The sequence below is a fragment of the Mustelus asterias genome, unplaced genomic scaffold (genome assembly GCF_964213995.1).
Source record: "Mustelus asterias unplaced genomic scaffold, sMusAst1.hap1.1 HAP1_SCAFFOLD_2839, whole genome shotgun sequence".
NCBI lineage: Eukaryota > Metazoa > Chordata > Chondrichthyes > Carcharhiniformes > Triakidae > Mustelus > Mustelus asterias.
The window spans coordinates 11,198-26,092 of NW_027592784.1; the positions used below are offsets into that span (position 1 = coordinate 11,198).

Below are 14,895 nucleotides of genomic sequence, written 5' to 3' on the forward strand. Positions count from 1 at the left end.
CCCTCTTTGTACAATGTTACTAGTACAGCTTTGGAATGTTGAAATGTTAGTTTCTGTCTCTCTCCCCTGATCCATGACATCAATTGTGTTTTTTGATTGAGATTCACATTCCACATCCTGATGGGACAGGAGTGCATTGGCTGGTTGGTTGGTTGGGGAACAGGTTTGTCACTGGCAAAGATCACCAGGTTATTTAGTTCCTGGAATGTGTTGAGATAGTTAAATCTGCGCTCACTCACAGTACAACGTGCCTATAATGTCAACCCATGAATAAATAGGTGGTCCGTGTGGAACTCATCTTCCTCGCCCTGGCTGCATCGCTGTCATCGTTGACCACACTGTCCTCCTCCAGCCCCCTCCCCTCCATCATCCAGCTGCTTCCATTCCTATCCATCCGGCTGTAGCCAAACACCAGAAATGCCTTCACTTCCTGTATCCTGGCCATTATGTCTATTGTACCCTCAAGGATTGACTCCTGACCACCCACCTTTCAGTGACATCACCTGAAAACGTATCAAATTACAAATGTACGTGAATGACACCCAGGTCTATATCACCAACAATTCTCTCCATTCCTCTCCCCTCCACTGTTGGGTTGCCTGTCTGACACCCAGTGGGTGAAATGTCTAAACTCCTGTAGACAGCGCTGCTCCTCAAGGAAACATTGTGCTGGGAACATTTTTTTATGATACAGAAAGAATGTTCCTGATGGTAGGGGGAAGTCCAGAACTAGGGGCTGTAGTTTGAGGATGAGGGGTAAACCTTTTGGGACTGAGGTGAGGAGAAATCTCTTCACCCAGAGGGTGCTGAATGTGTGGAATTCACTCCCAACTAATGTAGTTGAGACCAAAACATTGTCTGATTTCAAGAAGAAATGAGATGTAGCTCTTGGGGCTGAAGGGATCGAGGGATATGGGGAGAAGGCGGGATCAGGCTATTGAGTTCAGCCATGATCAGAATGAATGGGGGAGCAGGCTCGAAGGGCTGAATGGCCTCCTTCTCCTTCTCGTTTCTCGGGTTCGATGACACAGTTTCCCAATGGCCGAGTCCCACGTCCTGGCCACCAGGTGGAGCCCGGCAACCGGAAAATAATTTGTTTATTCCGAGGCTTACGTTTCTGGTCACCTCACTACAAGAAGGATGTGGAAGCGCTGGAAAGAGTGCAGAGGAGATTTACCAGGATGCTGCCTGGTTTGGAGGGTCGGTCTTATGAGGAAAGGTTGAGGGAGCTTGGGCTGTTCTCTCTGGAGCGGAGGAGATTGAGGGGAGACTGAATAGAGGTTTATAAAATGATGAAGGGGATAGATAGAGTGAATGTTCAAAGACTATTTCCTCGGGGTGGATGGAGCTATTACAAGGGGGCATAACTATAGGATTCATGGTGGGAGATATAGGAAGGATGTCCGAGGTAGGTTCTTTACTCAGAGAGTGGTTGGGGTGTGGAATGGACTGCCTGCAGTGATAGTGGAGTCAGACACTTTAGGAACATTTAAGCGGTTATTGGATAGGCACATGGAGCACACCAGGATGATAGGGAGTGGGATAGCTTGATCTTGGTTTCAGATGAAGCTCGGCACAACATTGTGGGCCGAAGGGCCTGTTCTGTGCTGTACTGTTCTATGTTCTATGTTTAGTTTTTGATCCATTCAACATTCCTCAATTCATGTTAATATATTACCCCTAATCCCCTGAGTACTGGTGTGTGTTTTTAAATATTCGCACCTTGCGGTGCTGCCCGCAAGCCGATGGATAAATCCAGCCCCAGGGTCCCTGTTCAGGCACTAACTTCAATACAATACCAAATAGTTCAGTTTGTCATGACCCGCCCAACACTGCAGTGAAAGGTGCGGGATTAGCAATCGAAACATCGCATTTCACTCGCGATGGAAACTGACACTGAGTAACCTGAGATGAGCGTGCCCAGTCTATAGAAAATCACAAACAATTATTCGGAGTTAATTACTGAAATGTGACTGAAGATGAATTCAGCGCCTGACCAGGTAGCAACAGCAATCTAACAAGAGGCTAACTGGGGAAGAATGTTGGCCCTGACAACTGCCTTGACAACTGCTGGAGCGGCACGGTGGCTAGCGCTGCTGTCTTACAGCAGCAGGGACCTGGGTTCGATTCCCGGTTTGGGTTACTGTCTGTGTGGAGTCTGCACATTCTCCCCGTGTCTGCGTGGGTTTCCTCCGGGTGTTCCGGTTTTCTCCTGCATTCTGAAAGACTGTGCTGGTTAGGGTGCATTGCGCCGGAGTGTGGCGACGAGTGAGTTGAAACGCGACTGAAGATGAATTCAGCACCTGACCAGGTAGCGACGGCAATCTAACAAGTGGCTAACTGGGCAAGAATGTTGGCCCAGACAACTGCCTTGCTGGGGCGGCACGGTGGCACAGTGGTTAGTGCTGCTGCCTCACAGCGCCAGGGACCCAGCTTCGCATTCCCAGCTTGGGTCACTGTCTGTCTGGAGTCTGCACGTTCTCCCCGTGTCTGTGTGGGTTTCCTCCGGGTGCTCTAGTTTCCTCCCACAGTCTGAAAGACTGTGCTGGTTCGGGTGCATTGTCCTGAACAGGCGCCGGACTGTGGCGACTTGGGGAATTTCACAGTAACTTCATTGTAGTGTTTATGTAAGCCTTACTTGTGACTTCCTCCTGCTCCTCATCCTTCCTCCTCCTCCAATCCACAATTCCCCAACTCCAATCCCCTTCCCTCCTCCCCTGACTCTCAGTAGGCTGCAGTCCCGCACCCTCCAATATCTCACCAGAGTGTGGACAGAATCGACAACTCTGAGGACACCGGGGGTACTGTTAGTTTGCAATAAATCCCCAATTGTGAATTCAAGCAGGTTCCACGAGACTTTCACAATCCGGCAAGAATCAACACTTCAAATGGTAAATGCAAAAGCTTTATTCACTATTAAAGGACAGAAAGATAACAAGTTAAAAAGATAAAAAGGCGTAATATAATTAACAGCAATGAACAGTAAGAGGAGAATGTTTAACTTGAACAATCAAACAGACTTTCCTCGGTTGCTCAGTCTGAAGGTGTGAAGTGATAATTCCAAAACCTGAATAACACGAGAACAAAATGGCCACTCCAAACCTTCATTTTTACCCCCGTCACTCACACTCTCTTCACTCAAATTAGCCCAAGGGTTGCCCAATAATTGGGTCATTTAACCATCTGCTGATGAATAATTGGCGCCGATTCCCACTTGCTTTTTTTAAAGCTTAACGCTTATTTATTAGTGTCCCAACTAGGCTTACATTAACACTGCAATGAAGTTACTGTGAAAATCCCCTAGTCGCCACACTCCGGCGCCTGTTCGGGTACACCGAGGATGAATTTAGCATGGTCAATGCACCTAACCTACACATCTTTGGACAATTGAGCAAGGGGCAATTTAGCATGGCCAATCCACCTAACCCGCACATCGAGTCATCGAGTCATAGAGGTTTACAGCATGGAAACAGGCCCTTCGGCCCAACTTGTCCATGCCGCACTTTCTTTTTAAAAACCCCTAAGCTCATCCCAATTGCCCGCATTTTGCCCATATCACTCTATACCCATCGTACCCATGTAACTATCTAAATGCTTTTTAAAAGACAAAATTGTACCTGCCTCTACTACTACCTCTGGCAGCTTGTTCCAGGCATTCACCACCCTTTGTGTGAAAAAATTGCCCCTCTGGACACTTTTGTATCTCTCCCCTCTCACCTTAAACCTATGCCCTCTAGTGTTAGACTCCCCTACCTCTGGGAAAAGATATTGACTATCTAGATAGCTGATCTGTGCCCCTCATTATTTTATAGACATTATAAGATCACCCCTCAGCCTCCTACGCTCCAGAGAAAAAAGTCCCAGTCTATCCAGCCTCTCCTTTCACTCAATCCATCAAGTCACAGTAGCGTCCTGGTAAATCTTTTCTGAACTCTTTCTAGTTTAATAATATCCTTTCAAGAATAGGGTGAACAGAATTGCTCACAGTATTCCAAGTGTGGCCTTACCAATGTCTTGTACAACTTCAACAAGACGTCCCAACTCCTGTATTCAATGTTCTGACCGATGAAACCAAGCATGCCGAATGCCTTCTTCACCACTCTGTCCACCTGTGATCCCTAAGTCATCTTTCAGACCGTGGGAGGAAACTGGAGCACCTGGAGGAAACCCACGCAGACACGGGGAGAACGTGCAGACACCACACAGACAGTGACCCAAGTCAGGAATCGAACCCGAGTCCCTGGCACTGTGAGGCAGGAATGCTAACCGCTGTGCCACCCGTGCATCTCCTGGTGTTTTAATGCAAATGCTTGCTAAAAAATGAGACTATTTGAATAAGGCCCCATTCCTTTTCCAACTGAGTGTAATTTGCCAAGGGTGTGAAAGTTTGGAGTTTAGCCACTTACAATTCTCATCATTTATGACTAATGTATTTAAAATCAAGCATTAATTATGTGTAATTATAAAATGTAAAAGATTATAAACTTTGTGTTACAGATTATATTCCCAGCCTTTTGAATAGATCTATTGATTAATTGCTTATTCTTTAATTGTCTCATAATTAAGGCTCTTCACTTTACGAATCTGGCTGGTTTCCAGTAATGCAGTAACTGCGGGTTGCTCTCGGCCTACCTCCTGCTCCAATCCACACTTCCACAACTCCCATCCCCTTCCCTCCTCCCCTGACTCTCAGTCCCGCACCCTCCAATATCTCACCAGGGTGTGGACAGGATGGACAACTCTGAGAGCCTCACAATTATCCTCACACTTCACACACTCCTGTCGGAGTCACTGGAGAGCAGTCGGGAACTGGAAGCGTGACTGCTTCCCCGCTGCCACCCCCCCCTTCGTTGTCCCGGGAGCTGGGGTGGGTTGAGTGAGCCGCTCTGTCCAAGTTTTAGCACTCACCTAATGAAGGAGCGGCGCGCCAAAAGCTCGTGCGACCAAATAAACCTGTTGGACTTTAACCTGGTGTTGTGAGACTTCTTACTGTCCCAGTTTGAGCAGGCTGGTCCATCCACTCAGCTGCTGGGAGCAACACTGAAGTGTAAAGTGGGAGTTGCTGCTGGATCGAGGACGTGAGTTACCCCCAGACTGGAATCAATCTCAGCTCCTTCAGTCGGTGCAGCCCCTGAACCTAAGCTCAGAGAAACTCTGCCCATCACCCAGTGTTAGACAGTTCATTAACAGAGTTAATATATTGCACGCTGATTAGTGAGAGTTCACCTTCTTACTAAACAAACCCTTTGGGATTTTTACATGAAGAATCGGATAGATTAATACAAGAAAATGATGCTAAAAGAGCACAGGGAGATCCCATTACATAACACAGAGCGTGATGCCTTTAGCAGTAGAATAACAGCATGCACTGGGTCCCACGGGGCTGGACTTTGCATCGTCGGGATGGGGAGTTGAGGGGGTAAATTGGGGTAAATTGCACTCAGTGACCCCGAGTAGTCACCTCACAATATTCCCCTTTAGAGAGTGTGCGAGTCCCATCACAGATGAACGGGAAGCTCCAATGAGTTGCTGGTTTCAGTGGGGGGCAGTCGGAGCCCCTCTACCTGATGGGGGTGGGATTGGGGGACGGGGGGGGGGGGGGAGGTAGCGAACTGAACCCCGGAGTTGTTGCTTCCATTGTATTGTATCCCAATAGGTGGTAAATGTCACTGCCCCTGAGGAGGGCATCAAATCAAACATAAAATTAATAGGATTAATAAATCTCGAATTAAATGACTTCGAATTTGGATTTTCTTACCCTGTGATGTTATTGTACCTTTCAGAGATTTTTTTAAAATCATGTTCTCTGCCGCTCTCAGTGTGCCGAGTTATCTTTGGGAGTCCTTTTATTGCTACTTAAATGGGGTTTGTTTATTTTTTACTTTGGGATTTATGATGAGCTGCATTGTTAGGAGGAAGGCCATATGTTTTTGGACAGTTTTGTTTTCTTTCCTAGGGAGTTTAAGGTATCATTTACTGTTTGACTGGCAGTAGTTTGAGTTTTGGAAGGGACATTAAGCTGGAAAGAAGTGTCTCTCTCTCTCCCTGGTTTTGGAAATTTTGCTGGTTAGCTGAAAGCAAGGCTTCTTGCCTTCCTGGAGTAAATAATCTGTTGTTGTTTGGTTTGACCAGAGTCTCTTCCTGGTGTTCTGGGAAGCTAATCTGACTTCAAACTATTCTGAGAGTATCAAGAGAACTGCCGCTTTCAACCAAAGGACTCAATTCCAGTATCACGTGAGCATTAGTCTTTGCTGTGTTGAACTTGTTTAAAGGGTTTTGTCTTTTTGTCTATGGGCGGTTTTGGTTTGATTGGAACATCTTAGATGTATTTGTTAAGGGTTATACATTATCGTGATTGTTTTGTTTGTAATTGATAAAAGATATTGCTAATTTTCTTTCCATACAGGTTAACTACATTCTTAATTAAACCTTGTTTGATACAAGCTCCCTACTGGGTCTTTTGAATCACACCTGAAGTGAAGCCTATCATGCTTATCTGAGCCAAATTCAAGATGCAAAACTCATGACCCAGGTGGGCTCCATAAAACACTTTCTACCTGAACGATGACAATCTGATATTGACAATGGAAAGATTATTTGGCGAGTCCAGCCCAGTGACACTGTTCAATGCTGATTCGAACACCCGTTAGTGCGGCAGATCTGGCCATTTCTCATTGTTCATTGCTGCTTTTGCCTCATTAACTCTTGCTTTGGTGTCGAGACGAAACCACTCGGTGCCTCCGCCCAGGTCTGCTTTGTATTCCTGCAGTGCTTCAAGAACCCTTCCCTCTGCCTCCTTGTCCCTCACCCGTACTTCATGCTCACGCGTCAGTTGTCGGGGGTTTCCTGTCTGAAGTCCACGGCACCGTTCCGTGGGATTTTTAGAATGGCCCACTTTGTAATATGTGGTGTTTGCCTCATGGATTAAGTAGATGTGTATACCCTAAAGGGGAGAAGGAGCTTACATTTAATCAGCAATTTTCACAATCTCCGGATCTCCCAACATTCCCAATCTTGTACACAAACATCCCAAAGTAGCAACATGAGGAATAACAAACACTGACACAAGAGACACATATTGGGAGGGGGGGGGGGGGCGGCAGCTCTGACACACGGAGGGGATTTGAGGAGGGGGGATTGGAAAGGGGTTCAGATGGGGAATTCCTGAACTGTGGCTTTTTGATACCTGGCCACAGTTCAGAAGAACTGAGTGAAAGATTGGGAAAGATCCTAGCCGATTCTTCCACTTTACTGACCCAGCCCGACAATCAATCAGCTGTCTGGAATAAAAAAAAACCTAAAAACCAGCAATTTCAGGAAATTATTTCAGATTTTTGCAGTGATCATTAGTCAGAGTTCACTCAAATTCCTTAGAATCGGGAAGTGTCACAAGTCGGCTTACATTAACACTGCAATGAAGTTACTGTGAAAATCCCCTCGTCGCCACATTCCGGCACCTGTTCGGGTACACTGAGGGAGAATTTAGCACGGCCAATGCACCCTAACCAGCATGTCTTTCAGACTGTGGGAGGAAACTGGAGCACCCGGAGGAAACCCACGCAGACACAGGGAGAACGTGCAGACTGCACACAGACAGTGACCAAAGCCAGGAATCGAACCCGGGTCCCTGGCGCTGTGAGGCAGCAGTGCTAACCACTGTACCTTCGTGCTACCCCTGGGATGTAACATCGTCAACCAACAATCATTCTAGTTTCCCCTTCAAAATGAGCGGAATGACTCTGTACATAGCCATTAATTAAAAAATAGTTACAGCACTGAATCATTTCTCTGTCTGAACTCTCAGACTGTGCTTCCTCTGTCTGTAATCTCAGACTGTGCTCCCCGTGAATGTAGTCTCAGACTGTGTTTCCCTTGTCTGTACTCTCAGACTGTCCTTCCCCTGTCTGCACTCTCAGACTGTGCTTCCCCTGTCTGTACTCTCAGACTGTGCTTCCTCTGTCTGTACTCTCAGACACTGCTTTCCCTGTCTGTACTCGTAGACTGTGCTTCCCCTGTCTGTACTCTTAGACTGTGCACCCCCTGTCTGTACTCATGGACTGGGCTTCCCCAGTCTGTACTTTCAGACTGTGCTCCCCCTGTCTGTACTCTCAGACTGTGCTTCCCCTGCCTGTACTCTCAGACTGCTCCCCCTGTCTGTACTCTCAGACTGCTCCCCCTGTCTGTACTCTCAGACTGCTTCCCCTGTCTGTACTTTCAGACTGCTTCCCCTCACAATTATCCTCACACTTCACACACTCCTGTCGGAGTCAATGGAGAGCAGTCGGAAACTGGAAGCGTGACTGCTTCCCCGCCCACCCCCCCCCCCCGCCCCCCCACCCCCCCCCCCGCACTCCCCCCCACCCCCCTCCCCCACCCCACCCCCCCTCCCCCCTCTCCCGCCCCCCCCAACCCCCTCCCCCACCCCCCCTCCCCCACCCCCCCTCCCCCCCACCCCCCCTCCCCCCCCACCCCCCCACCCCCCTCCCCCCCACCCACCCCCGCCCCCCCACCCCCCATTCTCCCCCTCCCCCCCAACCCCCCACCCCCCCTCCCCCACCAGCCACCTCCCCCCCACCCCCCCTCCCGCCACCAACCCCCTCCCCCCCCCACCCCCCCACCCCCCTCCCCCCCACCCACCCCCCCCACGCCCCTCACCCCACCCACACTCCCCCCCACCCCCCCACCCCCTCCCCACCACCATACCCCTCCCCACCACCACCCCCACCCCACCACCACCCCCACCCCCCTTCCCCCGACCCCCCACTCCCCCCACCCCCCCTCCCCCCCCCCAACCCCCCTCCCCCCACCCCCCCCTCCCCCCCACCCCCCCTCCCCCCAACCCCCTCCCCCCACCCCACCCCCCCACCTCCCCCACCCCCCACCTCCCCCTCCCCCCCACCACCCCACCCCCCCCTCCCCCCTCCCCCCACCCCTCCCTCCCGCCTCCCCCCTCCGCCCTCCCCCCCCTCCCCCCCTCCCCCTCCCCTACCCCCCTCCCCCCCTCCCCTCCCCCCCTCTCCCCCCTCCCCCCTCCTCCCTCCCCCCCTCCCCCCCTCCCTCCCCCCCGTGGGGTGGGTTGAGTGAGTCGCTCTGTCCAAGTTTTAGCACTCACCGGATGAAGGAGCAGCGCTCCAAAAGCTCGTGCGACCAAATAAACCTGTTGGACTTTAACCTGGTGTTGTGAGACTTCTTACTGTCCCAGTTTGAGCAGGTTGGTCCATCCACTCAGCTGCTGGGAGCAACACTGAAGTGTAAAGTGGGAGTTGCTGCTGGATCGAGGACGTGAGTTACCCCCAGACTGGAATCAATCTCAGCTCCTTCAGTCGGTGCAGCCCCTGAACCTCAGCTCAGAGAAACTCTGCCCATCACCCAGTGTTAGACAGTTCATTAACAGAGTTAATATAGTGCACGCTGGTTAGTGAGATATCACCTTCTAACTAAACAAACCCTTTGGGATTTTTACATCAAGAATTGGATAGATTAATACAAGAAAATGATACTAAAGGAGCACAGGGAGATCCCATTGCATAGCACAGAGCGTGATGCCTTTAGCAGCAGAATAGCAGCACGCACTGGGTCCCACGGGGCTGGACTTTGCATCGTCGGGATGGGGAGTTGAGGGGGTAAATTGGGGTAAATTGCACTCAGTAACCCCGAGTAGTCACCTCACAATATTCCCCTTTCGAGAGTGTGCGAGTCCCATCACAGATGAACGGGAAGCTCCAATGAGTTGCTGGTTTCAGTGGGGGGGCAGTCGGAGCCCCTCTACCTGATGGGGGTGGGATTGGGGGACGGGCAGGGGGGTGGGCTGGATCCAGCAGCTTTGATTGGGTGGGAGGTGTTGCTGAAGATATCAAATTGCCCCGAGAGGGGATGGTGGGGTGGGGTGAGGGGAAAGTATGACTGGGATAAATAAACCCAGAATTAAATTACTTCACATTGTAAAACACACTTTGCAGAGTCCAGCCCAGTGACAGTGTTTGCTGCTGATTGAAACCCCCTGTGGGAGGGGAAACATGACCATCGCCACGGAACTGGGATGTCAGTTCCGGATAACACTAACCAACTTCATGCCCAGTATCACATTTAGCAACACATCATTGTTACCTGAGAGCTGCTCGAAATCGTGTGCGGCGAATCCAGTGAATCTGGTACTTTCTGTTTCTCAGCAACTGCTCCATCCTCGCTGCTGGGCTGTTCGTCTTGTTTTGTAAGCGACAGGTTGATCAATTCACTCGCAACCTCATCAACCTGAGAATCCTCTGATCTTTGTCCACTCTGAAGTTGAGAAAGAAGTAACATTCATAAAGCACCTTCCACAATCTCCACGTCATCCAAAATTCGACAACAAAAGACATCCCAAGGCAGAAACGTGAGGATAAAGGAACCCAGACCCATGAGGGGGGTATTAGGAGGGGGGAAACTGCCTGGTCACAGGGCGGGGGGTCACTAAGGAGAATAAAAGGCAGCAATTTCTGACTTAAAATCCTGAGCCAATCAGCAAATTCAGGGAAAAGCCGAGAATCGAAGATAACCAGAAACACTTTCTCTGTAAACTGGGTGTAACCTCCTCACTCAGAGAAATGTCTATTTCCATAGAAGCAAAGAACTTTACAGTGCAGAAGGAGGCCATTCAGCCCATTGAGTCTGCACCGACCACAATCCCACACAGGCCCGATCCAACGAAGCCCAGCCATTTACTCTGGCTAGTCACCCTGACACCAAGGGGCAATTCAGCACAGCCCAATCCACCTAACCCGCACATCTTTCAGACTGTGGGAGGAAACTGGAGCACCCGGAGGAAACCCACGCAGACACGGGGAGAATGTGCAGACTCCGCACAGACAGTGACCCAAGCTAGGAATTGAAACTGAATCCCTGGTGCTGTGAGGCAGCAATGCTAACCACTGTGCCGCCCCATTGTCCTTCATAAAGGATGACAGTGAATCTGTGGATACTACACAGCCCGGAGGCTGGTGATAAATCCGTCCCAATATTTAACCTTTCCCTCAGGATTTTAGACACATTCCCAATCCCATTCGTGTCCATCCCAAATAACCTGTCCAATCCCTTCAGCATTTTAAGTTCCTCAGTCGCTCCGTCTCTGAGCCTGTGTCTGTCTAAAAAGTCAAACTGGATCTGAATAATGTGTAGCCTGAATATTGCAGATTCTCCTGATCACTTTCCACTCCACACAGTCCCAGTATTCTCAGACTGTGCTTCCCCTGTCTGTACTCTCAGACTGTGCGTCCCCTGTCTGTACTCTCAGACTGTGCTTCCACTGTCTCTACTCTCAGACTGTGCTTCCCCTGTCTGTACTCTCAGACTGTGTGTCCCCTGTCTGTACTCTCAGACTGTGCTTCCGCTGTCTCTGCTCTCAGACTGTGTGTCCCCTGTCTGTACTCTCAGACTGTGCGTCCCCTGTCTGTACTCTCAGACTGTGCTTCCACTGTCTCTACTCTCAGACTGTGCTTCCCCTGTCTGTACTCTCAGACTGTGTGTCCCCTGTCTGTACTCTCAGACTGTGCTTCCGCTGTCTCTGCTCTCAGACTGTGCTTCCCTGTCTGTACTCTCAGACTGTGCTTCCACTGTCTCTACTCTCAGACTGTGCTTCCCCTGTCTGTACTCTCAGACTGTGCGTCCCCTGTCTGTACTCTCAGACTGTGCTTCCGCTGTCTCTGCTCTCAGACTGTGCTTCCGCTGCCTGTACTCTCAGACTGTGCTACCCTTGTCTGTACTCCACTGTCTGTAGTCTCAGACTGTGCTTCCACTGTCTGTACTCTCAGACTGTGCTTCCCCTGTCTGTACTCTCAGACTGTGCTTCCCCTGTCTGTACTCTCAGACTGTACTCCCCCTGTCTGTCCTCTCAGACTGTGCTCCCCCTGGATGAACTCTCAGACTGTGCTTCCCTGTCTGTACTCTCAGACTGTGCTTCCCCTGTCTGTACTCTCAGACTGTGCTTCCCCTGTCTGTACTCTCAGACTGTGCTTCCCCTGTCTGCAGTCTCAGATTGTGCTTCCCCTATCCGTACTCTCTGACTGTCCATCCCCTGCCTGTACTCTCCAACTCTGCTTCCCCTGCCTGTACTCTCCAACTCTGCTTCCCCTGCCTGCACATTTGGGAAAATGTGTGTTTTACCAACAGGTGACTGTCAGTCTCAATGATCTGGTGAAACGTCTGCAGTGTCTGCCGTTCGATATTGTAAACTGTCAGTTTCTTTACAGCCTCTTCATGCTCGCTGTCAGACAGCTGTTCCTGATATACAAATACCATTTCATTGGGGGAGCCAGGCTGAGGCTGAAGAAGCTGTACAACCTCAGCAAACACTTCACCAGCATTCTCTGACCTTCCCACATAGAAATCATTCGTGCAGCAAACGCGGATCACGGAGGTTTTCCCACTCTGAAGTTGAGAAAGAAGTTCCATTCATAAAACACCTTCCACAATCCCCACGTCGTCCAAAATTTGACACCGAAAAAACATCCCAAGGCGTAAGAAAAAACACAGACCCATGAGGGGGACATTAAAAGGGGGGCAAACTGCCTGGTCACAGGGTTGGGGGGCGGGGGGGAATGACAGTGAATCTGTGGATACCACACGGCCCAGAGGCTGGTGATAAATCCTTCCCAATATTTAACCCAGTGGTTCCCAAACTTTTTTCACTGGGCCGCACTTTCAGAATAAAAATTTGCTCGTGCCACACCGAATTTTTTATTGATCATAAATACATTCAAAAACAACTCCGAGCAGTGCTTGATTCATAACATAGAACACAACTACTTTATAATATGATCATGGGACATCTAGAAAGTATAAAACAATGCTTGTTTAAACCATGTTTCAATGTTTCTTTGATTGTTCTTGAATCTTCCCGCCACACTTGCCATCCCCTCTCGCCGCACCAGTGTGGCGCGCCGCACCCTTTGGGAACCACTGATTTAACCTTTCCCTCAGGATTTTAGACTCATTCCCAATCCCATTCGTGTCCATCTCAAATAACCTATCCAATCCCTTCGACATTTTAAAATCCTCAGTCGCTCCGTCTCTGAGCCTGTGTCTGTCTAACAAGTCAAACTGGATCTGAATAATGTGGAGCCTGAATATTGCTGATTCTCCTGATCACTTTCCATTCCACACACTCAATATCACTCACTGGGGAAAATGGACAAAATTACACTCAATGCTCCAAGTGCGGCCAGAACCAAAGATTGACATTGGTTTCAATACTCAATGGATTTGCTCTCCCCGTGTCTGCGTGGGTTTCCTCCGGGTGCTCCAGTTTCCTCCCACAGTCTGAAAGACGTGCTGGTTAGGTGTGTTGGCCGTGCTAAATTCTCCCTCGGTGTACCCGAACAGTCACCGGAGTGTGGCAACTGGGGGATTTTCACAGTAACTTCATTGCACAGTAACGTCATTGTGACATGAATAAATATACAAATAAGGATAAGGAAACCGCCTGTGATTAAAGATAGAAAGCTGTGGAAATACACAATGGGTCAGTGAGGTAATGAATTGGGGCTCAGAGAGCAGGAGACGGGGGTTTGAGAGGTTGGAAGAAAGTAAAGAAAATTATTTCATGGTTTTCAGTTTAGTCGATTGTGGGAATGTGAGAAACAGAGAGTGAAAGAGTTTCCCACTTTGAGGTGGTGGAAAAGACTGAGTTAGAGTTGGAGAGGATCAGTAAGTCTCGATTTGATGATAGTGAGGGGGTGGGGTGTCTATCGTTCTCTAAATGTCATTGGGACTGGGTAAAAGGGATCAGAAAAAATTCATTAGGAAAGAGATTGAAGCGTGTTCAGGAAAATCACGCAGGTGTTAAACCAAGAATCCTTCTTTTTATTCAGGAATGGTGGCTTATAAATTGCCAGGAATTTCTCGCTACGTTTTCCTGGTCCCCAATCACCCTGACAGCGTCAAAGAGTCTCAATTCTCACTCACGGAGATCATTAAAACATTAAGAATCTGTTTCACTGCTTTGCAAACTCATAACTCACCAACGTACCCATCAATTGCAACTCTGTGAAGCACAAAACATGAGGAAAACCATTCGGTTCATCACAGCCCCGTCACCCAGAAAGACCCCCATCATTCCCCAGAAAACAGGGGGAACCACTGGGCACAATTTCACGTGGAGCCCTCTCTGAGGGTGCCACCCCACAGAGGACCCCGGGCTGGTATCCGAGTCGCCGCCCGGGTGAGATTGATACCTGGAGCAGAAATGCCAGCGAGCAGTTACCTGGGAGAGCAGATGAAAAGGAATTGGAAACTATTGCAGACACTTTGCAGAATAGTGCAGACAGTGTTGGGGTTCCCCGATACTGTGTCACAGCAGGTAGCTGGAGTAATGCTGATATCCCACACACACCTGGAGATAAACCCAAAACTCCACGTTGAATCTTAAATATTCCACAGCTAAATATTGAAACAGATAACTCACCATTTTCAGTTGGAATGCCTCTACAGTCCCGTCTGTTTCTCTCCTATATCTGGCAGCTCAGATATTGATAAACCGGTTTCAATTATGATGCGTCATTATTTAATTAATTGTTTTACTGTCATCAGTGCATCATTATCATTGGAAGATTCCCAAACACTCTCAGCCCACAGAGAAACACCTGGAGCATAGAAACGGATAATATGGAATAAATACCAGGATCTGGGAGGAACTCCAGTGTGGTCAGTGATCCAGTATTCAGGGTCTGTGGGGGTCTAATTCTCTCTTTGTACAATGTTACTAGTACAGCTTTGGAATGTTGAAATGTTAGTTTCTGTCTCTCTCCCCTGATCCATGACATCAATTGTGTTTTTTGATTGAGATTCACATTCCACATCCTGTTGGGACAGGAGTGCATTGGCTGGTTGGTTGGTTGGTTGGGGAACAGGTTTGTCACTGGC

General features: G+C 49.2%; 1 protein-coding gene across 1 annotated transcript; it reads right to left on the reverse strand.

The window, feature by feature from the left end:
- Positions 1–2,887: 2,887 nt before the first annotated feature.
- On the reverse strand, positions 2,888–14,504 carry LOC144490070 (uncharacterized). The gene is made up of 3 exons (XM_078207879.1): positions 14,438–14,504; positions 10,108–10,278; positions 2,888–6,943 (listed from the first exon to the last, which is right to left on the reverse strand). The coding sequence occupies exons 1-3, from the start codon at positions 14,438–14,440 to the stop codon at positions 6,647–6,649; spliced, it is 471 nt and encodes a 156-aa protein (XP_078064005.1). The 5' UTR covers positions 14,441–14,504; the 3' UTR covers positions 2,888–6,646.
- Between the last annotated feature and the right edge of the window lie 391 nt (positions 14,505–14,895).